Consider the following 22,419-nt stretch of genomic DNA (forward strand, 5'->3'; position numbering starts at 1 on the left):
GGGTGCCTCCACTCTCAATGTCGCCGTTACAGGGGAGATTGCACCTGCAAAGCCACGTAGAAGAGCTTTGACTTACAGAAAAACCAGGAAAACAGCCCCAAGTAAAGCCAGAAAGCCAAGGAGCTTAAGGGCGCCCTCAACGGGTGACGGGGATTCTGGTACGATGCGTGTCCGGGTGGCCTGGAGCGTCCGGTCCCACTGCATCAGGATGGCATTTCTGGCCCCTTCCCATTTTCCTGGGCCGGTCAGGCGGAACTGGTAAGGTGTGAATGGGCCAAAAAAGACGGCCAGGGCCAGACGCGGGTCCGTCAGGAGCAGCGACAGCAGGCTGGGCTTTGCGCCAATGTAGGTCAGGAGCTCGTCGATATATTTGATATAATCCGATTGTAATGCCTTACAGTAGCACAAGCCAAACCTTTGTAAAAGGAAGATGGGGTGGGGAGGGGGAAGACAGAAAGAAAGATAAAATAATGATCATCTTAGAATAAAAGTGTCCCAAGCCAATAAAGGCTGCTGAGAAATTTGGGGTGTTTTCTGTGCTCTCTCTTTTCTATCCATAGCAATCATAAGAGAGTGATGAGCCGGGAGTGGTGGCGCACGCCTGTAATCCCAGTACTTGGGAGGCTGAGACAGGAGGATCATAGGTTTGAGGACAGCCTCAGCAAGTGTGAGACTCTCATCAACCTAGCAAGACCCTGTTTCAGAATAAAATGAAATAGGGCGGCCGGGCGTGGTGGCGCACGCTTGTAATCCCCGCGCTTGGGAGGCGGAGACAGGAGGATGGCGCAGGTTCGAAGCCAGCCGCGCTGGCTTACGAGACCCTGTTTCCAAATAAAAATATAAAATGGGTCTGGGAGTGTAGCCCAGAGGTAGAAGGGTTTCCAGGAACCCCAGTATCACCAAAAAAAAAAAAAAGAAAAAGAAGGAAAAAAAAAAAGAAAAAAAAAAAGAAATAGGGCTGGGAGTATAGCTTGGAGGTAGAATGCCTCTGGGTTCAATCCTTATTACCACAAAATAAAATAGAGAGGGGGGGGACTCATTCTATTTTCTAAAACTCAGTTATTATTTTCGTGCATAATATGAAGAGCACAGGAATCCCTAGGCTAGGATCTCCGTATTGCTGGTCTCAGGCCCCAAGACCACCGGCCAACCTAGGTGATGAGATTTCTACTGTGGTGCAATTCTAATTAGCTATCTCTTCTACGGCATTCCACAACCAGATCAAGCCCATCCCAGGGCGAGGATGAGGAGGAGCCGCCCTAGAGAAAGGCTGCCGGAGCTCAGCGCTGACATTCCTGCTCCAGCTCAGCGCTGACATTCCTGCTCCAGCCTTGAGCTTTGGGAACAGAGAAGAAGCAAAGCTGAGATAGGAGAGCCCTGGGCCTGGGAGCCTCAAACGGACCATTTAGTGTTCAGAGTGAAAACGGATACCAAGCCCAAACCAGAGATACGAGGACGGTAAAACCGATGGAACGGGAGGTGTTGTGACATTGGGAGCTGGTGTGGGGGCCGCGACCTCCCTTCCCGTGGCCCTGGGCCGGGGTGGCGGCCTGAGCGGAGCCCAGGGGAAATCTCCCCTCCAGAGAAGGGGCCGGCGGGCTTCCTAGGATAGCAGAAGACTCCCCAGCGAGCGCCACGGGTGTCATAGTCACGACTCCAGGCCCGGAGGAGTGTGGCCGGGTGGAAATACAATTTCATTCATGGCCATTGTGACTTGAGTTTCACACGCTTTTTCTACATTACAAAATCCCTTTTCTTCTACAGACGAAAGCCCAAGCCAAGTGGGTGGACGTGGCGCACAGGCCGCGGCGGGCTGTCCCCCGTCTCTGAATAGCTGTGTGAATGGGCCGTGGAGCTGGCCCGATCTGCTCAGCCAGCAGCCAGCCGGCCTCCACCCGACGTCGCCAACCGTGGGTGAAGTGTGGCGTCATGCGCCCAAACGAGCTTCCTACTGTGTGTGTGTGTGTGTGTGTGTGTGTGTGTGTGTGTGTCTAGGGATTGAACTCAGGGGCGCCTCCAGCCCAATTTTATTTTTTATTTGAAAACAGGGGTCGGGCGTGGTGGCGCACGCTTGTAATCCCCGCGCTTGGGAGGCTGAGACAGGAGGATCGCACGGGTTCGAAGCCAGCCTCAGCTACTTAGTGAGGCTCTCAGCAATTTAGTGAGACCCTGTTTCCAAATAAAAATATAAAATAGGTCTGGGAGTGTAGCCCGGAGGTTGAAGGCCTCTGGGTTCCACCCCCAGTGCCACACACACACACACACACACACACACACACAAGAAAACAGGCTTTCTCTAAGTTGCTGAGACTGGCCTCAAACCCGTGATCGTCCTGTCTCAGCCTCCTGGGGCTGGGCTTACAGCTGTGCACCCATGCCCGCCGGGTGGCCGTGGGACTCTGTGCCTGGCTTTCTGCTGGCCTCTCCTCCCTCTCAGGATGCAGGGCGGAGCCTCGGAGCCCGCTTACCCGCTGTGCTTGTTTTTCCTCCTCTCATTAACATCCTTTATCATGACACTGGGCGGCGGTAAGGAGTTCGTGCCTGCAAAATACACACGCAAACATGCAAAGAAAAACGCACGTTAACTTCAGGGCGAGGTGTTTACTTGCGGAGTAGGATACTTCACCACTGCTTATCTGCCGTCTCTGGGGCCCGAGACGCATCTGTTCCTCTGGCAGACATGTTAGGCGCTGAGCTGGGTGTGGCAGCTCACCCTGTCATCCCAGTCCTGGGGAGGCTGAGACAGGAGTATTGCAGGTTTGAGGACAGCCTCAGCAACCTGGCAAGACCCTGTTTAAAAACTAAAACTAAAAGGGGCTGAGGGTGTAGCTTGGAGGTGGAATGTTCCTGGGTTCCATCCCCAGTAGCGCCCCGCCCCCACACTGTTGGCGGCACAGGTGACAGGGGGTGCTCCGGATAAAGCCAACAGCTGGAAAGATAAGGGCCCCGTTCATCACACGCTCTCACTGGCTCCTGGCTATAGCAGAATCTCAGAGCTGGTTTGAATTTCATCGCCCCATAAACTGAAGGTTTGAGCTTTAATTGAACCATTCGATGATTTGGTCCAGAATAACAGGAAGACACAGCTTGTGTTTTCTGACAACTGGTCTATTGTTTGTGCCAGAAACGGTCCCAGTCCTCCTGAGCGGATCATTCCCTGAACAACAGGAGGGACCCTGCTTTGAAAGACTCTGGTGTTTAAGGGGGAGCTGGGTAATACAGTCTCAAAACATCCAGTAGCCAAACTCACGTGAGAAACCGGAGCACAGCCCCCACGGTTCCTCCGACACGTACCTTTCAGGACACGAACAGCCCAGCGCGCTTGCGTCTCTCCCGTGGGCACCATGGAGCCGTAGGGTTTGATGAGGCCAATGACGGCCAGGGTGGGCTTGGGGAGGTGCGCGGGGAAGATGTACTTGTACAGCGACGCCTGGCCGTCCTCCACCTTCACTACGGATTCGTCGAGGAAGGGGAAAGCGAAGGTGTACCCCGTGGCGAAGACGATGAGGTCGACGGGCTCTTCCTTCGGGCTGTTGGTAAACACGACGGAGCTCCCCCTCACCTCCTCTACGCTCGGTCTGATGGACACCTTCCCCGTGATGATGCAGCCCGGAAGCTCGTCGTTAATCACGGGCTCCCTCAGCTGGACCCTGCGCGGAAACACGGCGGGGAAGAGATGGCGGGTGGAGCCCTCAGCCTCTCTCCTGCCACCCTCCCTCTCTTCGTTCTGGGTCTCTTGTTCAAGGGTTCCCAGTCTTGGGAGAAGTTACTCCATGGGAGGGGACTCAGGAATGTCTAAGGCTCATAGGTAGGCTTCACTATGGCGGTGTGGAAGCCGCCGGGGCCGGGGGCGAGAGCTTTCTCTAGCTCCTGTTTCTCCCAGTGATTTCTGGTTTTATTTTGTGTTTTTTTTCTTCCCGATTTTCAGCATGTGGCCAGCACTGTCATTCCAAAGATTGCCGGATGCTGGAGGGCGACAAGGGGAAGCCGGAACTTCTTCCTCCGTCTCACCCGCACTGCTGGGAACTTTCTCCAGGCCCCTTCTCTTGAGGTGAGGGGTGTAGGCAGTGATGCTCAGGGGACCAGGGCAGAGCCATCTCTCTCTGGCCGTACCTTTGGAGCCACACGACCAACACTTGGTGGGTTGGTTTTGTGTTAACTGAGCCGAGCCATTTGGAGCTTATGGGAAAAGCACAGACCTGGTGTAGTAAAATGCAAACAGGTGGAGAGAGGGAGCGGTTTCTCCCGCAGCCATTTCTACTTAACAGCTTGGCAAGTCATAGGGCCCCAGAGGGCTTTCTCCACTCATCGATACAAGAGCCGCCCGAGGGCCATCAGGTAGGATGGAGGGCATATGGAATGGTATACAGGGAGGGGCCTTGGACATGGCAAAGGGTTAGCTACGTCAAAGGGACACAGTTCCTCAGTCCTGGATATCAGGACTATGATTATTAAGGAACTTTATCCAGATTAAATAAAATTGATGGTGGTAAAAGCTGTCCCCCTTAAAAGCCTATTAGTAGAAGAGAGAAGATAAGAATCAAGAGGACAGAAGGGAGATGTCGGAGAGGAAGAGATGGCGAGATGTAGGCAGAAGTCGTGTGAAGAGCCTGGAGCTGTGGTGCGTGCCTGGGAGGCTGAGACAGGAGGATCGCAGGTGTGAAGTTAGCCTCAACAATAGAGCGAGGCTCTCAGCAATGTAGCGAGATCCCGTTTCCAAATGAAAAATAAAGAAGGGCTGGCATTGTGGCTTGAAGGTAGAATGCTCCTGGGGTCAGTCCCTAGCACCACAAAACAAAAACAAAAAAACAAAAGAGAAGTCCATGTGATGGCGGGGACTGCATGGCCCGGATGGAGCCTGGACCACTGACCCATGCCCGTCCAGAGCGAAATCTGGTGGGAGACCAGACAGGACCTCCAGGCTGCAGTGTCACTACTGATGGAGTCTCACTGTGTACACTCAATGAAAGAGGAGCCAGGCTTTTGGTTTTTGTCGATGGGATGAGTCACAGGCTGTGAGTGACGGGACCAGCTGAGACCCGGGCCATCTGGCAAGGGTTAGGAGGCACTGCGTCAGACGGATCGTGGAGGGCGGCTACAGGACCCACTCCCGCCAGCACACAGAGCGGTGCATGGGGCTTCTGTCACTAGCCAAGGGACAAGTCACCTTCTTGTTGGCTGCAGCCCAGGACCGTGCCACCAGCTGAAGTCACAGAGATGACGCGCTCAGAAATGAGCCCAGACTCAGCTAAGCCTCAGTCTCCCCCCAGGAAAAGGGGGCCATAGTAATGCTCAGCGTAAGGAATTGTTCTCAGGGCAAAATCCAGAACTGCGCCCACAGAGCACCCGCTCTGCTTATCAAGTGGGTTAGTATGATGTTTTTGCTTGTTTTTACATTCAACCATATCGCCCAGTGAAATGATATGCCCTTGGAAGACGCGCCATAGTTACCTGTCCCTTGGTATTAAGCCATAATTTGCGTGATTGAACCGGCTGTTCATCTTCTTTGCCACCAACCATGTCACGATTGGAGTTGGGAGAGAATTCATGACCATGCTCCGAAATCGGGTAGTGAAGACCATGTCCCACGGGTACCCCGAGTCAAAGACGCGGCTGATCACCCATCCCCCCGCGGTGGTGCTGAGGAACACCTGCAAGCGATTGGAGCCAAGAAGCGCAGTGAGTGGATGGCACCCGTGGGTCCCTGCGGCTGCAGAGAGAACATCTCGGTGCTCGTTTGGGGTAAGGTTTTGGAGATGTAGAGGATTAAAACACCCTAGGACATGTTATTGTGCACGTACTGTCTGCCAGGCTTGGGCCACTACAGCAAGGTCCAGGGGAGCGTGACGTGCCTTTTGAGGAGATGCTGAGTGGGTGACAGTGATTTTGTTCACTAAAGTTGTAAAGACAGGGTGTGTCAGCCATGGAGTGTTACCTACAAAGGTTATGTGCACACAGACCATGCGCTTAACGGGCGGTAAAATTCAGCAATGCAATTAGTTTTGGGGTTTTATTTTATTTTATTTTTCTGTGGAACTGGGGATTGAACCCAGGGGTGTTCTACCTCTGAACTACAGACCAGCCCTTATTTCTTTATTTTGAAACAGAGTCTTCCTAAGTGGCTGAGGACCTTGCCAAGTTGGCCTCAAACCTGTGATCCCTCTGGTCTCAGCCTCCCAAGAACTGGGATTATAGGCATGTCCCTTCATGCCAAGTTTGTTGTTTCTCTCTCTCTCTCTCTCTCTCTCTCTCTCTCTTTCTCCCAAATTGGCCATTGGAGTTCACCAGCTGAGTTACCTAAACTGATAGTTATTTTGAATAAGGGATTTCCCATACCATTGTTTAAAACACACAAAAACATAGTGAGCCAATCTGCTTGTTGGCACAAAATGACTGATTTTGTAGATTTTCTCTGCCATCACACTGGGCCCTGGAGTTCACTGCCGCCGTAGCAGTATTTTTGTTTGACCCTGTAATGCTGGGACCAGCAGACAGCGCTGGAGATGTGCTGGCCAGAGCCTTGGGCTCATCAGTGAGCTGTCTGCATTGAGCCCGCCTCACCGTGTCGTGACGTCCAATCAGAGGTGACATTTGTCAATATAAATTATGATCTAAGCTGAGAGGAGTTTCTTTGTTGATATGGAAATGATTAGGTCTATGCCAAAGCATGTTTTCTGATTGAAGACATTTCCAAATGGTGAGAAAAACAGAATAACGTGTTGCCTATGTGTGGTGGTCGTAGTGGATAGATCTGTGCTAATTATTATTCTTATTTTTGGTACCGGGGATTGAATCCATGGGCATTCTACCTCTGAGCTACACCCACGGTCCTGTTTTATCTTTTACTTGGAAACAAGGTCTCGCTAAGTTGTTGAGGCTGACCTCGAACCTGCGATCTTCCTGTCTCAGACTCCCAAGTCCTTGGACGACAAGTGTGTGCTGCCACGCCTGGCAGCGCCTTTCTCTTTCTGCAGGATAACGCCACTGAACTGCTAAGCTTCTTAACCATTACTCAGGGAGTCAATCATCGGATCCCTGTTCTCGAGCCCGAGGGGACGCCGCCCGCTCCCACCCGCTCTGTCTGCACCTGCGTCCGCTCTTGCGCTCACCGGTGACTTATTTACCCTGGTCTTCCTGGCACCTGTGTTTCCCAGGATTCTGCGCTCCAGGGGAAGGGGCTGCGTTTTCGTTGCTGCCGCGATCCCCAGCGTATCCCCAGCGCTCGGCACGGCAGAAGCCAACAGCTCCTCGATCCTAGACTGCTGTGGCTCTGGGTGAGTTTATCCCATCATTGGGAAGATGACAGGGGCGATGTAAATACTACGCGATACTTAGCAATGCTAAGACTTAACCAGTGCCGACCGCGGAGCGCGGATTCTGAACACGTTCTGAACCGGGCGGTTGCTTAGTGCTGGGCCGAGGAAGTGGAGGTGAAAATGTGGACGGGACGGGATGGAAGAGGGGAAAGGTCGCTGCAGAGGAGACGCAGTGCGGGCCCAGGGAGCCGAGGCCCAGGAACCCGAGCGGGCTGCTGCCCAGGATTGTACAGATGACCAAGGAGGGGCTAAAATGGCAGATTTGAACCAGATCCCGGGGAACTTTGATACGCGGAGAATACACCTGCAATTAATTTTTTCTAGTAAAAGGAGTTATTAGTTTCTCAATATAACCGTGTCACAGGGGAGCAGGCTTTTTAGAGGATTTGTTGTTTGGGGTGGGACTCTGCATGCATTTCTTCCTCCCCCCCTCCCTCTCTTGCTTCTGATTGAACCCAGGGGCATCCTACCTCCCAGCTACACTCCAATCCTGTTTTATTTTTTTATTTTTGAAACGGTTGCCGAGGGTCTTGCTGAATTGCTGAGGCTGACCTCAGACCTCTGGTCCTCCTGTCTCAGCCTCCCAGGTGTTGGAATTCCAGGTGCGGGCCCCACGCTCAGCTCTCTCCATGGATTTCTGAGAGCGTGAGGCTAGACTGTGGGCAGGGCACCGGGGTCAAGGGTGGCGTTAGGAGCAGGGGCTTGAGCCAGAGACGTGGGTTCGAGGCCTGGCTCTTCCACAGCTGGTAGTATGACTTATTTGACCTCTCCAGGTCTTGGGCTCCTCATCTGCACTCAGGGATACTAGCAGTACCCACTTGGGTGGTGCATTTGAGTAATCAGATGAAGTAAGGCAGAAAAAAACCATTCAGCCTGAGTGGGAGCCAAGAGGGATTCCCACAGATCTGGACGGTTCCTGCAGTATCACCGGCCGGACGCCGCGCCGGCCGCGGGCGGTGGTGGACGGGATGAGGGCGGGGACAGTGGGCGGGGAGGCGAGGGGCCAGCGGGAAACCTCAGCGAAGGGCAGAGTCTAGAGACGCCTGCGTGCGGAAGCTCCGGGGGCCTGAGAGAACCAAGAAGTCAGAGGAGTTGGTTCTGTCGGACCGAAGACAAGGGGGATTCCCAGTAAAATTTATGAACACTTGATAAAAAAAAAAAGTCCTCAAAAATCTGTTGTGTGTTGGGCATTTGTATTCCTGTGTGTACCTGTGTGATACTAGAGATTGAACCCGGGGCATGCTACCTCTGAGCTATACCCCAAGACCTTTTTACTTTTTGTTTTGAAACATGGTCTTGCTAGGTTACTAAGTCTTGGTACATTGCTGAGGCTGGCCTCGAACCTGCAATCCTCCTGTCTCAGCCTCCCAAGCACTGGGATTACAGGTGTGCACCACCGTGCCTGGCTATTGGTATTCATTTTCCCCTTTGTTTCCCCAGTGGCAAACACCGTTCGCTTGAGACACACGCACACGTTAAGCTAAAGGTCTGAGTGGTACCTTTTTGGCCAGCCGGCTGGCCTCAACAGCAATGTCGGTGCCAGAATTTCCCATTCCAACCACAAGGACTCGCTTGTCTTGGAATAAGTCTGGACTCTTGTACTGCCGGCTATGGAGGTACTGTCCTTGAAAGGAATGGATACCTACGGAAGAAAACAAAGCCAAACCGAGGATTTATGGAGCAGGTGCACGGACATGACACCCCTTTGACAGAGGACTTGGGTTTTCTTTTACTAGGACTCTCAAGTTTTGAGGAAATCCCAAATGGGTTGTTGTGACTTTGCGGAAAGTTAGCATGCATTGTTTACCTAATCGCTCCCCGTAAATGGTGGGTAAGGAGGAGTAATTACTTCACCTCACTAGTTGGGCCTCTGTGTTGACTTTCTAGCTGATTAACAGCTGAGCGAAAATACTGAGGTGTGAAGACAGTAAGCAGTGAGTCATTACCACTGAAGGTTGGTTGGACTCAGTGGGGATAATATTCTCTTTTTAAAAAAATTTTTTTTGGGTGGTACTGTGTTCCTGGAAACCCTTCTACCTCCGAGCTACACTCTCAGACCTATTTTATATTTTTAATTGGAAACAGGGTTTCTTAAGCCACTGCGACTGGCTTGGAACCTGTGCGATCCTCCTGTCTTCGCCTCCCAAGCGCAGGGATTACAAACGTGCGCCACCACACCCGGCTCCTGTTCTATTTTTTTTTTTTTATTTTTTTATTTGAAACAGTCTCACCAAGTTTCTGCGAGCCTTGCTAAGTTTCTGTGGCTGGCTGCCAACCTGGGATCCTCCTGTCTGTTTCCCAAAGCACTGGGCTTACAGGTGTGCACCACCACGCCCGGCTATAGAAATACAGATTGGACCCTGGTTAATCCTAACCACGGTCCAGAGCGTTTAGAATTTGGCACGGATACAACAAGTAGAAATGTTAAATCTGTACAGGAACCTGATGTGCATCAGAGAACTGAGTAGAAGGAAGATAAGCCCAAGAGACTCATGGGATTATCCCTGGGTCCCTAGGAAGAATCCTGTATTTCCAGGTCCCTGGAGGACCTTAGACTCTATCAGGCTGTTTTGAGTCACAAAGGACACGAACGAGGCTCTGTGTGATGGCGTCTCCTATAGACTAATATTTTCCTTTCTTACCTCATGGAGGACACAGTAAGAACCTATATCAGGAGGTGGTGGCTGTGTTAGGAAACACCAGAATATATACAGTTAAGTCAGTAGTCATTTTGGGAAATTGCACGTTTATTTTAATTGTGATACTTATCATCATTGTGGTACTGGGATTGAACTCGGCATGCTACACCTCCAGCCCTATTTTTTTGTTTATTTGGAAACAGGGTCTCACTAGGTTGATGAGTCTCACAGCTTGCTGAGGGTGTCCTCAAAACTGCAATCCTCCTGTCTCAGCCTCCCAAGTACTGGAATTACAGGCACACACCAACATGCCCGGCTCTTATTGTGTTTTACTAAGACTTTTTGAAACACCTCCTTTGGAATTTCTTCTGGAACTTGTGATGTGTGTCTTTTAAGTATCTTCAGTAAATCTGAATTTTCGTCATGGTTAACAGCCATGCCGGGGAGCAGGTGCAGACGGATCGAGTCTATTCTCTGCCCGAAGGCAGGCGGGGTGATGGGATTGGGGCGCTTCACTCCATGCTACAGAATCTTGGAGCTTGAAGTCAGCTCGACGGCCATTCAGCCAGGATTTCGTACTGGCAGTGACCTGTAAGGCAGAGCCTAAGGACTGTAAGTCTCAGGAGCCGTTTTGCTTGATTTGTGACACATATGGTTGGGTACAGAGATGCAAGCCCTTCAGTTTATAGGCGAAAGGTGGAGGGGTGGGTGTATGGAGGAAATACACCAAGTGAAGTGTGCGGGTATGTTTGCTATCACTTTGAACTTCATGATATTGTATAATTATAATACTAATCAAAGTATAAAAAGAGAAGTTTGTGAATTGGGAAGCTCAAGATGATAAGCTCTAGTTCACTGGTGTTTATAAAATTGATACTTCCCAGATCCCAAATTCCTCCTATTCAAACTGAGCACATTAGCTTAGTGGCTACCATGGCAAATGCTATCCAATCGCACGTGACTTCTGGTGCACTTGCTAGGGCATGCCCAGGACCGTGGCCGGGACGTCTATGCATCTACTCAACACAATTACTGCTATCACTTCAGGTCATATGGAGACTGCTTTCTCCCTTCGACTGTAATAAAGTGATTCGTAGCCAGGTGTGGTGGCGCACGCTTGTAATCCCAGCATTTGAGAGGCTTGAGACAGGAGGATAGTACAGGTTCAAAGCCAGCCTCAGCTACTTAGTGAGGCCCTTTGCAACTCAGTGAGACCCTGTTTCAAAATAAAGAATAAAAAATAGGGCTGGGGGTGTCACTCAGAGGTAGAATGTGCCTGGGCTCCATCCCCAATACTGCAAAAAAACAAAAAACAAAAAAAAAAGATTGTGCCTTTTTTTCTTTTTTCTTTGGTGGTACTGGGGTTTCTGGAAACCCTTCTATCTCCGGGATACACTCCCAGACCTACTATATATATGTATATGTGTGTATGTGTGTATATATATTTTTATTATTATTATTATTTTTAATTTGGAAACAGGGTCTCTTAAGCCAGTGAGGCTGGCTTCGAACCTGCGCGATCCTCCTGTCTCCGCCTCCCAAAGGCGGGGATGACAAGCGTGCGCCACCACGCCCGGCAAGATTGTGCCTTTAATACAGACTCCGTATCATAATACCCACGCCCCTATTCTTAGTACCTAGTGTAATACACTGTCGGCAATGTATAAATTGAGTTTTCACGGAACTTCCTTGATCTTTGGGGTGAGCCTGTTCCAGGTCCTCCTTCCTGGAGGCCTGGAGTGGCTGGGCTCAGGGCTGTGCTGTGTGGTCAAGAGCTCGCTTGGAGAAGGGGGAGAGGGCCCGTGGGATGTGTCCAAGCAGAGGCTGTAGAACCTCTCTTAACCTGTTGGAGAATGATTCCCTGCACTGGGCAGAAGACCGAATAGGTTCTCTTCAACGCAGTTGGTTCTGTCGTATGAAAATTCTCAGGGCCCGCTTTGTCCTCTCACAGTGTTTGAGTGACAGATCCAGGGACAGACCCAGGACCACGGAGGCGCTCGAGTTCATTGTGAGCTGAATCTCGGGCTCAGTCCAGGCCACATCAAGATGGTCTGGAGAAAAGTTTCTCCGGGTTTTTGACTTTGAATGCTTACTGCAAGTGGAATAAACCAAAGGACTGCATTTCCTATCCCCCTGGGTGAAATCCATTTGAAATTTGGCATTGATTACTAGGAATAATAGTTGCAAAAGCCACATTAAGAAACTGAGACCCAGAGCTGTCTTAACTTGCTCCCATGATTAATTTCTCTGTGAACTATGAACACAGTGGCATCCTCTCGGATGGAGCCAATTGCTACGCCTTCTATGAAACAACCATGACAACCGATGAGAAATCCGATGTTGTTTCATTTATTTGTAAATTGACCTTCGAGGCTCTAAACTCAGTGTTGGCGATGTACAGCTGCTGCCACAGCTGTTTCGGAACTCGCCGTTTCGGAAGACCCTCCAGGCGCTAAGCTTAGGGAGGGCCCGAAAGCTCGGGGAGCTAAACCCGCGTAAGTTGTCTGTTCTCCACCCACAGGTTGCTTGGAAGCCAAGAACTGGCTGGTTAGAAAAAGTGTTGGTTACGGGGAAAAACCCCCCAAACCTGCTACCTTATAACTTTAACCACTTAATGGAACTTATTAGAACAATCAAGCGTTAGCCTGGGTCCCGCGAGGTGGTTTAAGGTCATCTGAGTGAGAGGCGTACCTGGGAAGGCGTCCAGGGGCAGATAAGGGTCGGTGAGGAAACCGGTGCAGACCATGACGGCATCGAAGATAGCTGAGCTGGGCTTCCCTTCGTGCATGGTGACCACGTCCCACTGGCCAGAGACTGCAAAATCTGGGCGTTTTTTGACACTGCAGACTTTGGTCTGAGAAAAGAGTCACAGGCATAGTTAGCAGCCGTCAAGCTTCTGTTAAGGGCTTGTGAGCTGGTGTGCCGGAGGACTGGTCAGCTCTGGGGCACAGGACGGGCGTGTCGCGGGATCCCACGCAGGCAACCTGACCGACTTCTAACTTCTTAGATGGAGCATTCTGAGCCTGGAGCTGTGGCGGGTGTGTAGGAGAAATGTGACAGATCCACAGACTTCAGTGACTGGCTCAGACGTTCACAGCCAGTGCAGAACCAGGGTTATAACCCATGTTTCTGATGTCTTTTTTGTTATTTTTTCCATCAAAGAATCTTATTTCTCACAGGGCCCTCTCATTAACAATAGTTTTTTAAAACAGGTATATGGATATAGATTGAAAACACTATTTGTTTCTAAGAATTTTAGCCGGGCGTGGTGGCGCACGCTTGTAATCCCCGCGCTTGGGAGGCTGAGACAGGAGGATAGCACGGGTTCGAAGCCAGCATCAGCTACTTAGGCTCTCAGCAACTTAGTGAGACCCTGTTTCCAAATAAAATATAAAAAAAGGTCTGGGAGTATAGCCCGGAGGTAGAAAGCCTCTGGGTTCCACCCCCAGTACCACCAAAAAAAAAAAAAAAAAAAAAAAGAATTTTATCTTATGAAACCTTAGCTATAGAATATGGTGCTGGAAGATTCTCAGATCTAGAGAGCTATTAAAAAGTGCGAACCTGATGGGTGCGGCGGGCATGCTTGTCATCCCAGCATTCGGGAGGCTGAGACCGGAGGATCGCGGTTCGCGGACAGCCTCAGCTACTTAGTGAGGCCCTCTGCAACTCAGTGAGACCCGGTTTCAAAATAAAGAATAAAAAAAATAGGGCAGGGGGTATAGCTCAGAGGTCAAATGCCCCTGGGTTCCATCCCCAGAACCGCAAAAAAAAAAAAAAAAAAAAAAAAAAGTGCGAACCTTATGGCCTGAAAATTTGGGGAGTAGTACAGATTCAGATAGCCTATATATATATTTGTTACTTTTGGTACTGGGAGTTGAACACAGGGGTGTTCTACCTCTGAGCTACACCCCCAGCCATATTTTATTTTATTTTATTTTTGCAGTACTGGGGATAGAACCCAGGGGCATTGTACCTCTGAGTTACAGCCCCAGTCCTATTTTTAAGTCTTTTTTTTATTTTTTGAAGCAGGGTCTCACTGAGTTGCGGGGGCCCTTGCTAAGTAGCTGAGGCCATCTGCAAACCAAGATCCTCCGCTCTCCGCCTCCTGAATGCTGGGATTACAAGTGTGCACCACCACGCCCGGCCTCTCAACTATATATTTTATTTATTTATTTATTTATTTATTTATTTATTTATTTATTTATTTATTTATTTGGTGGTACTGGGTTCCTGGAAGTCTTTCTACCTCCAGGCTACATTCCAAGACCTATTTTTATATTTTTTATTTGGAAACAGGGTCTCTTAAGCCAGCGCGATCCTCCTGTCTCCGCCTCCCAAGCGCGGGGATTACAAGCGTGCGCCACCACACCCGGCTTTATTTTTTATTTTAAAACAAGGTTTCTCTAAGTTGCAGAAGGCCTTAGAGGAGCTGCTGAGGCTAAGTTGCTGAAGCTGACCACACACCTATAATCCTTCTGTTTGAGCCTCCCATGTTACTGAGATTACAGGCATGTACCACCATTCAAATAGTCTATATTTTTTGTTCTCATTGAGTACATATATGCCCATTAATACTAGGTTCTGATTCAGTAAGTTTGTTTGTTTTGAAGAACTAGAAATGTAGCCCAGGGCCTGGTGCATGCTAGGCAAACAGCTCCACCTCCAGTTCCAGGAAATAGAGTTATATCTAATACAAGTCAAATTTAAAAGTAAAAATGATTCACTAACGAAGAGATTGCTGGTTTCCTTTTCAGTATTTTCAAGCTTTATGGTCTTCTGTCATCCTTCCTAACGGGTTTGCTATTGGGTTTATAGAATTCAAAATGCCTGCCGAGTTTATACATTTGCCTTAGCAAGTCTGTCTTTGAGGAGGACTGTCATTAACCTTGCCAATCTGGTTTTTTCTTTTAATCTCCAGAGCCCAGGGGTCTGCTATAGAGAAGTAACAGAAGATAGGCAGGGCGATACTCCTGACTACAAACTGATATGTGTGTCTTACCTTGAACTGAATGTATTTCCGAAGGTTGAACTGGTCCGCATACATTCGGAGATATTCTAAGAATTGAGAATTTGGCACATAGTTTGGAAAATCTTCTGGGAATGGAAAATCGGAGTAACATGACATCTCCCTGCTGCTGTTGGTAACCACAGACTTGTAGAGACTGGCTCTGCCTTCCTCAACATGATCCTGTAGAAACAGCGCACATGATACACGGTCATGTGTGCAGACACACACACACACACACACACACACACACACACACACACACCCCGATGGTGATTTTTTATAGAAATCTCAAATATTGACTAAATACGAAATACATACTACCTGCCTCCTTCCTAATGGAACTTGCTATTCTGTGTTTGGGAGATGATGAACATTCTAAAATACAGTTATATAATGGTCCCCTATACATTGCATGGTAAGAATTTCTGTTTCATTCATTATATATTGCCAGTTACACCTGAGATGCACTCACCCATCCACCATATCACAGCAAAGTATGGAAGAATCTAGAAGCAGATGCCTGGAGGCAGTTTTTGGATGGGGAACCACTGCCAGGTTCATGGAGTTGGGTTTCATGGAGTGCTCGCTCTTGGGGTCTGAGGAAGTCGCATGCGGGGGTTTAGGAGCGTGGGTCTTTATAGGAAGGCCTGGGTAGTCTACTGAGAGTTGTAAAAATGGAAATGATCCACGTCACATTTTGGAATGACGATTATGGATCTACAAAGGATGACTTGGGGCTGGATAATAAAGATGGAAGCCAGTTGGAAGCCTCAATTACAACCCGTTTGATGGCTCTCGAGGTGATAGCATCCGGGACCCAGGGAGCTGAGATTGGAGAGGACGGCAAGGTGGACATCACAGGATGGCAAGCCTGGTGGGGTCTAGGAATGGGGGAAAGGGGAGGCAGCAGAGGTTTCCAGGCTGAACCACCGTGGGCAAGACACACGCTAGCTGACTTCCAACCTCAGTTTTGACTTGAGTCACTAGTATACGTCAACACCTCGTAAAACTACCCCAGGGCAAATCATAAGAAGTTTTAGTATGTCTTGGCTGTCCATTGCATCTGTCTCTGAGTGATTTAATGGAGGTGTGCTTCTAATTTCACTGGGATGATCCTTACTATTTTAATATTTTATTTATTTTTGGTTCTGGGCATGGAATCTAGAGGCATTCTGCCTCCAAACTATACCACCAGTCCTTTTGTTTTTTATTTTGAAGCATGGTCTTCTTGGGTTTCTGAGAGTCTTGCTACATTGCCAAGGCTGTCCGTGAACCTGCTCCATCCTCCTGTCTCAGCCTCCTAAGAACTGGGGCTGCAGGCATGCACCGCACGCTCAGCTTAGTTTAATATGATGAACCATCTTAGATACATAGGGTTTCTTTTTCCAGCAAAATGAAAAGTTTATTTTTTTTTAATCTAGGCGAACAAGTAGATACGCGAACATAAACCTAACACTCACACACGAAGAGGGCTTATTCTGTTTCCCTGGTGGGTATAAATCTAGATCTACACAGGATGGGCAGCAACCACAGAGAATAAAAGCATAAACATGTCTCTATAGTTTAAAATCAGTGTTACGGCTCTCCAGTTGATGAGTTCACCATACCCCGCGATGGTGAGAAACCGAGAAGCAGGGCCAACCAAATGAACCTGCAGCCGTACCGACTTGAGCTGGCGCCCCTGGACTGAGCACAGTTAGGAGGGGCTTGCGAGTGCGCGCTGGGCCACTTTAGGGCGATGCTTTGACATTGTTCAGTATCCAGGCACGTGGACTGCTTTTCTGTGGGCAGGACACAGACCGTCCTGCTTGAGTCTGACCTGTGTGCCCCTCACTGAGCACACGCAATAGAATCACAGGACTGTGTGCCAGGTTTTTGGCTGAGTTTAGAAGTGTTAGCCCAAGCCGGGCGCGGTGGCGCACGCTTGTAATCCTCGCGCTTGGGAGGCAGAGACAGGAGGATCGTGCAGGTTTGAAGCCAGCCGCAAACGCTGGCTTAAGAGACCCTGTTTCCAAATAAAAATGTATAAAAAAAATAGATCTGGGAGTGTAGCTCGGAGGTCGAAGGGTTTCCAGGAACCCCAGTACCACCAAAACAAAGCAGAAACAAAAACAAAAACAGAGGCCGGGCGTGGTGCACGCTTGTAATCCCCGCGCTAGGAGGCGGAGACAGGAGGATCGCGCAGGTTGGACGCCAGCCGCGCTGGCATAAGAGACCCTGTTTCAAAATTATAAAATAGGTCTGGGAGTGTAGCCCGGAAGTAGAAGGGCTTCCAGGAACCCCAGTACCACCAAAAAAAAAAAAAAACAAAACCCAGAAATGTTAGCCCAAAACTAACGTGCTTAAAATCTGAAGTCATTTAAAGTCATCAAAAGATAATTTATATGTAACTATAAACTTACAGGACAAAATATTTGAACTGACTACTGATAAAGAATTGAAGATAAACACTATATAATATAATTTCCCTTTGGTTCCCCAGACCTATTTTATTTTACTTTTTTGTAAAACAGTGTCTTGCTAAATCGCTGAGACTGGCCTTAGACCAGTGATCCTCCTGTCTCAGTTTCCCAAGTCCTGGGCTTTCAGGCGTGCGCCACTGTGTCAGGCAAGAACTGAAGATCGATTTAAAAAATTCAGGACTATTAAAAATCGCTTCACTTTGAGTAGCAGCTTTTAATAAACAATCTTACTGCCTCCTGCTTTCCAAGACTGCTGTACAGCCTCTTCTTCCAGTCCAGTCGACGTACTTCTGTGAGGCTTGTTTTTCTGCTTTGGGTACTATTTAGCAATACTGAGAAATAGCTTCAAATGACGAGCTCCCCTGCAAAGAGCATTGTCCTCCGTCTAATCCAGATTAGGCACGTTGACAAGCAAGAAGAAAGATTGTCACGTTAAAAACCTTACATATGAGCAGGACACGGTAGAGCATGCTTGTAAGTTCAGTACTTGGGAGGCGGAGACAGGAGGATCGTAGGTTTATGACCAGCCTCAGCAATTTAGTGAGGTCCTCCTCAACTTAGTGAGACCTTGCTTTTAAAAAAATAGGGCTGGGGGTATAACTCAGATTTAAACCCCAGAACCAAAACAAAAGCCATAAAAGCACATACAAAGCCAAACCTAAGTTATAGATGGTAATACTGTGTATTCGGAGTGTGTCTATAGGTGGTTAGTATGGAAAACTATGATTCCACACGTTTGTTTGTCTAAAAGGCACAAGTCTAAGAGTGAATTGCTATATTAATTGCCTGTATACATACTTTCAAAGGACAGTGTGTCAAACTGGGCACAGTGGTGTATTCCTATAATCTCAGTACTTGGGAGACTGATACAGGAGGATTGCAGGTTCGAGCTCGGCCTTCGCTACTTAGCAAGAATCCCAGTAACTTAGACCCTGTTTCAAAATACAAAATAAAGTAGGGTTGGGGGTGTAGTTCAGAGGTAGAACACCCCTGGGTTCAGTCCCCAGACACACACACACACACACACACACACACACACACACACACACACACTTTCTCTCTCTCTTACAACAAGAAACAACAACTACACAAGAAATCTCTGTTTTGCAAAAGTTAGGATCATTGTAAAGGTCGGAAGAAGAAAAGCTTCCAGGAAACACTGAGCCTCTTGTGAAATAATGCGTCGCAGATGTCAGCTGTCGGCAGACCAGAAAGGAGTTAGAAAGGGCATGGAGCCGCAGGGCGGGATCCAAGACTAACTGGGCTTTCTCCTCCACCTCCCCCATTGCTTCTCTGGGAAAACACTGCTGTGGGAGGCCCCAGCAGCACTTCCCGGTGGTGTGCCTGGGCCTGGGCCCGGGCCTCCCCACAGGGCTGGCCTCCATTCCCAGGCCCTCTGGACCTCGGCCACCCCCTTCGCAGCAGACTCTCCCCCGGCCCTGGGCGCTGCCAATGGCCCAGGCGCTCCCACCCACCGGGAGCAGCGCCCTGGGAAGCGATGGGGCCACCCCGGGGGCTCTCTGTCCTCACAGAGGGCAAACGAATGGGAGCCCGCGAGGAGGGGGGCCTGGAGGAAGAACCGGCGGGGCCCCGGGGTCTGCTTTCTGGTCTGCCTTGGTTTTCACCCACTGGGCGCCCGGGCGACTTCAGGCCCCACCTTCAGGCTTTGTCTGTTCTTGGGCTGTGAGACTTTGGAAGTGCATGCAATGTGATTTTTTTCCCCCTTTCTGCTGTTAGGGATTAAATTTAGGGGTTTTACTTCTAAGCTATACCCCCAGCCCTTTTTATTAAAAAAGTTTGAAATAGGGTCTCGTTAAGTTGCTGAGGACCTTGCTAAGTGGCCGAGGCTGGCCATGAACCTGTGGTCCTCCTGTCTCAGCCTCCCAAGTACTGGGATTACGGGCGTGTGCCACCGGGCTGGCTACGTTTTCATTTTGCGATGACAGAGGGAGCGACTTGATAACGGTGCCATTTAACCTTGGCCACCGCTCAGCAGTTCTTTCAGTCATCTGTTATTAAAATTTCCTGTCACATTCCCATGACATGTTTTTAGGACTTTTCCAATGACCCAGCTGTGCACACCACCTCTCTCTCTCCTCTCCCCCCAACAGCAGGCACCATGTTTTCCAGGGAGAATAGCGGCCCGGTGTGGGGTGTGGGATGTGGGTGCTCTCGCTCCTTGACCCGCACTTCAGAACCTCCCTGCCCCAAGCTCTCTGCCCGCGTCCTGGGAAGGCGCCCAGGCCCTCCTCCCTCTGCCGGGACCTAGACTGGTCTTGTGTAGTCAGTCATTTCCCCCACGCAGAGAGTTCCTCTTCGCTTCAAACATCCTCACCTCCACACACACACCCCCCTCCACACACACCAAGCATCAAGAAGGACCATAACAGACTCCGTCATTTCTCTCCTTACTTATTGCTTTTCAAATTGGATCTGAGCCTCCTGCCCTGAAGCCAGGCCACCCTCCGGCCCCGCCCACCCTGCTCACCGCTCACCCCGTGCACCTGGGCTGCTTTTACCCTCTGGCCCTGCCTGGTACCTTTCCTTGACTGAGTCTCGCCCTGGCATCTTCTGCTCAACCTCTTCTGCCTGTTGAAACCTCTCAATGCCCCGGGGCTCACTCTTCCATGAAGCCTTCCTCCCCTGCCTCCCACCAGGGACTAGAGCCGTCTTGTCTTGTCTTTTTTTTGTTTTTCTTTTCTCTTTCTCTCTTTCTTTCTTTCTTTCTTTCTTTCTGTGGGTCTGGGGATGAAACCCAGAGGCATTCTAACTCCAAGCTAAACCCTAAATAAATAAAAATAATTTTATTTTGAAACAGGGTTTCACTGAGTTGCAAAGGGCCTCACTAAGTAGCTGAGGCTGTCATCGAACCGCGATCCCCCTGTCTCAGCCTCCCGAATGCTGGGATTACAGTGTGCGCCAGCACGCCCGGCTCAACCCGATTCTTTTGATTCATAGACTGAGCGCACTCTTAGTACTAAGTGCCTGTGACCAACTTAGGAGCGTTTTCATCTGGTGTCCCAAGAGGCCAACTAGCTTGTGGTCTCTGGACTTACTTCTTGCTTAACTGAGATTGCCTTGGCCAGATAATGCTTCTCATTTAAGGCTTCTCATTTAGGGCAGTTTCATCTTTCAAATCAACTCCGAGTTCTGACTGGGGAGCTGTGCTTGTCTGATTCCTGTGCTAAGAAGGAATCTGAGGCTCTTTAGGGGAAACTTGGCTGTAATGTTCTCCCTGGGCATGGCAGGGGAGCTTGGACACGGTATCTGGGTTCTCCCATCCTGTCAGAGCATCTGTCCTGTGAATCACGGGACCAGATGTGCTCTCTCAGGCCCGTGTGAGGTCTCCTTGGACAGGCTCCAGGCACAGGTGCACCGATGATGCCGTTTGGTGCACCTATGATGCCCTTCTTTCTGTGAGCCAAGGTGGCCTCTGCTGGAGGACGGTGTCCACACTGGCAGCCCTGGCTTCTGGGAAGCTATTTTCTCGGAGTTAGAAAATGGTTACTTTAGCCTCAAATTCCACCCTTCTAGAACAGGGGGGTGCCAAGCCTTTCTCCCACTTCTCAGGGGCTCTGGGGCTCTCAGACACCTTCCTGTGAGCTCTCTCCTCCGCATACTTAAAGCTCATGGGAACTGTTTTGCCTTGAAAAATAAAAAATAAGAGCTTTGGGGAGATGTGCTGCAGAGGCTTCCGGACTGAGCCCTGGGGCTCCCCAGCACTTTGTCGGCCTGGCTGTGGGGTTCCGTGACCCGAAGCAGGGCTGCTGTGACCCCGCCGGCCAGTCCGGGGAGGGCTTTACAGTCCCCTCTCCGGTCCACACTGGAGCCCTGGAGATTTAAGAATATCGCTTCTCTTTTGCTTAGTGAACAAAAAGAAAACTCACATTCTTTACCTTTTTAGAAATTTTTAGCACCGGGGATTAAACCCAAAGGTATTTTACTGACTAGCCGTGACCCCAACCCTTTTATTTTGAAACGGGGTCTTGCTAAGTGGCTGTGAATCTCGCTAAGGTTGCTAAGGCTGGCCTCAAACCCGCAATCCTCCTGTCTCAGCCGCCCAAGGACTGAAGTTACAGTGTGCACCCCTGCGCCCAGGAAACAGTCTTTACTTCTGATTGTAACTTAAGGACTGGGGTTGCGGGAGGGGGAGATTGCAGAATTGTGGGGTGGGTGGAGCAGGGTCCCCATTGCAGAACCCATCCTATGCCGAGCCCCCTGTGTCCCTTTGAGGCAACTGGAACAGGGCCAGAAAAAAGATATAAGTCAAAGCAGCTCAGTTTTGCAGGCAGAGGCTGAAATTCCTGCCGCGTTGCCCCAGCAGCGGCAGTCTCTGGGTCCAGTGCCCACCCTGCTCTGGACGCCCGGTCTTGCCCGTCTCTCTATTGTCTCCGCCCTTGGGGGGGTATCTTTGGAAACTTTTCTTCCTCTTGGCCCTGGGGAAAGTTGACGAGGCTGCTGACACCTCTGTCCGGGGAGCATCGCCTGCACCCAGTTTCTTTTGTTTTACACTTTCGAGGTCCACTCTGACACCCCTCCCCCGCCTCTGGACAGTCATCCCCACCACAGCGCACCCACTTACGGTGTATCTCCACAGCCCCCCAAGGTCCTCGCTCCTCTCGAAGCAGGTGGGCTGCAGCCCCTCTTCCAAGCAGCACTTGAGCGAGGCCAGCCCGCTGACGCCGGCGCCCACCACCGCCACGCGCCTGGCCATGTCCTCCTCCTGGGGAACCAACCGGAGGAGCAGAGGTTTTATTCGCAGAGCCCCACCCCTCCCCTGGCTGTTCCGAAGAACCAGGGAAAGGGATTGGGAAGATGAAGGGGCGGCTGGGCTCAGCCTGAGCGCTCTGACAAGCCCGTGTCAGCGGGGGACGCTCCCCTCCGCTGGAGCTGGTGCCTGTCCCGTCCGTCCCATCCCGTCCCGTCCCGTCCCGTCCCTGAGGTTGTGGCGGAGGCTGCAGCTCCTGGCACGGAGGCTGAAATCGGACCCTTCG

General features: G+C 50.2%; 1 protein-coding gene across 2 annotated transcripts; it reads right to left on the minus strand.

The window, feature by feature from the left end:
• Nucleotides 1–72: 72 nt before the first annotated feature.
• On the minus strand, nt 73–22,139 carry FMO1 (flavin containing dimethylaniline monoxygenase 1; the record flags this gene model as incomplete). 2 transcript variants are annotated; one of them, XM_080698386.1, is made up of 8 exons in its annotated part: nt 73–415; nt 2,469–2,541; nt 3,295–3,650; nt 5,452–5,651; nt 8,816–8,958; nt 12,647–12,809; nt 14,955–15,143; nt 22,008–22,139. In XM_080698386.1, 8 exons carry the CDS (start codon nt 22,137–22,139, stop codon nt 73–75), a joined length of 1,599 nt encoding a protein of 532 aa, XP_080554512.1. The 2 variants fall into 2 exon arrangements, with proteins under 2 accessions (XP_080554512.1, XP_080554513.1); XM_080698387.1 differs by lacking the exon at nt 14,955–15,143.
• Nucleotides 22,140–22,419: the final 280 nt, after the last annotated feature.

The sequence above is a fragment of the Muscardinus avellanarius genome, assembly GCF_963383645.1.
Source record: "Muscardinus avellanarius genome assembly, chromosome: 7".
Taxonomy (NCBI): Eukaryota; Metazoa; Chordata; class Mammalia; order Rodentia; family Gliridae; genus Muscardinus; species Muscardinus avellanarius.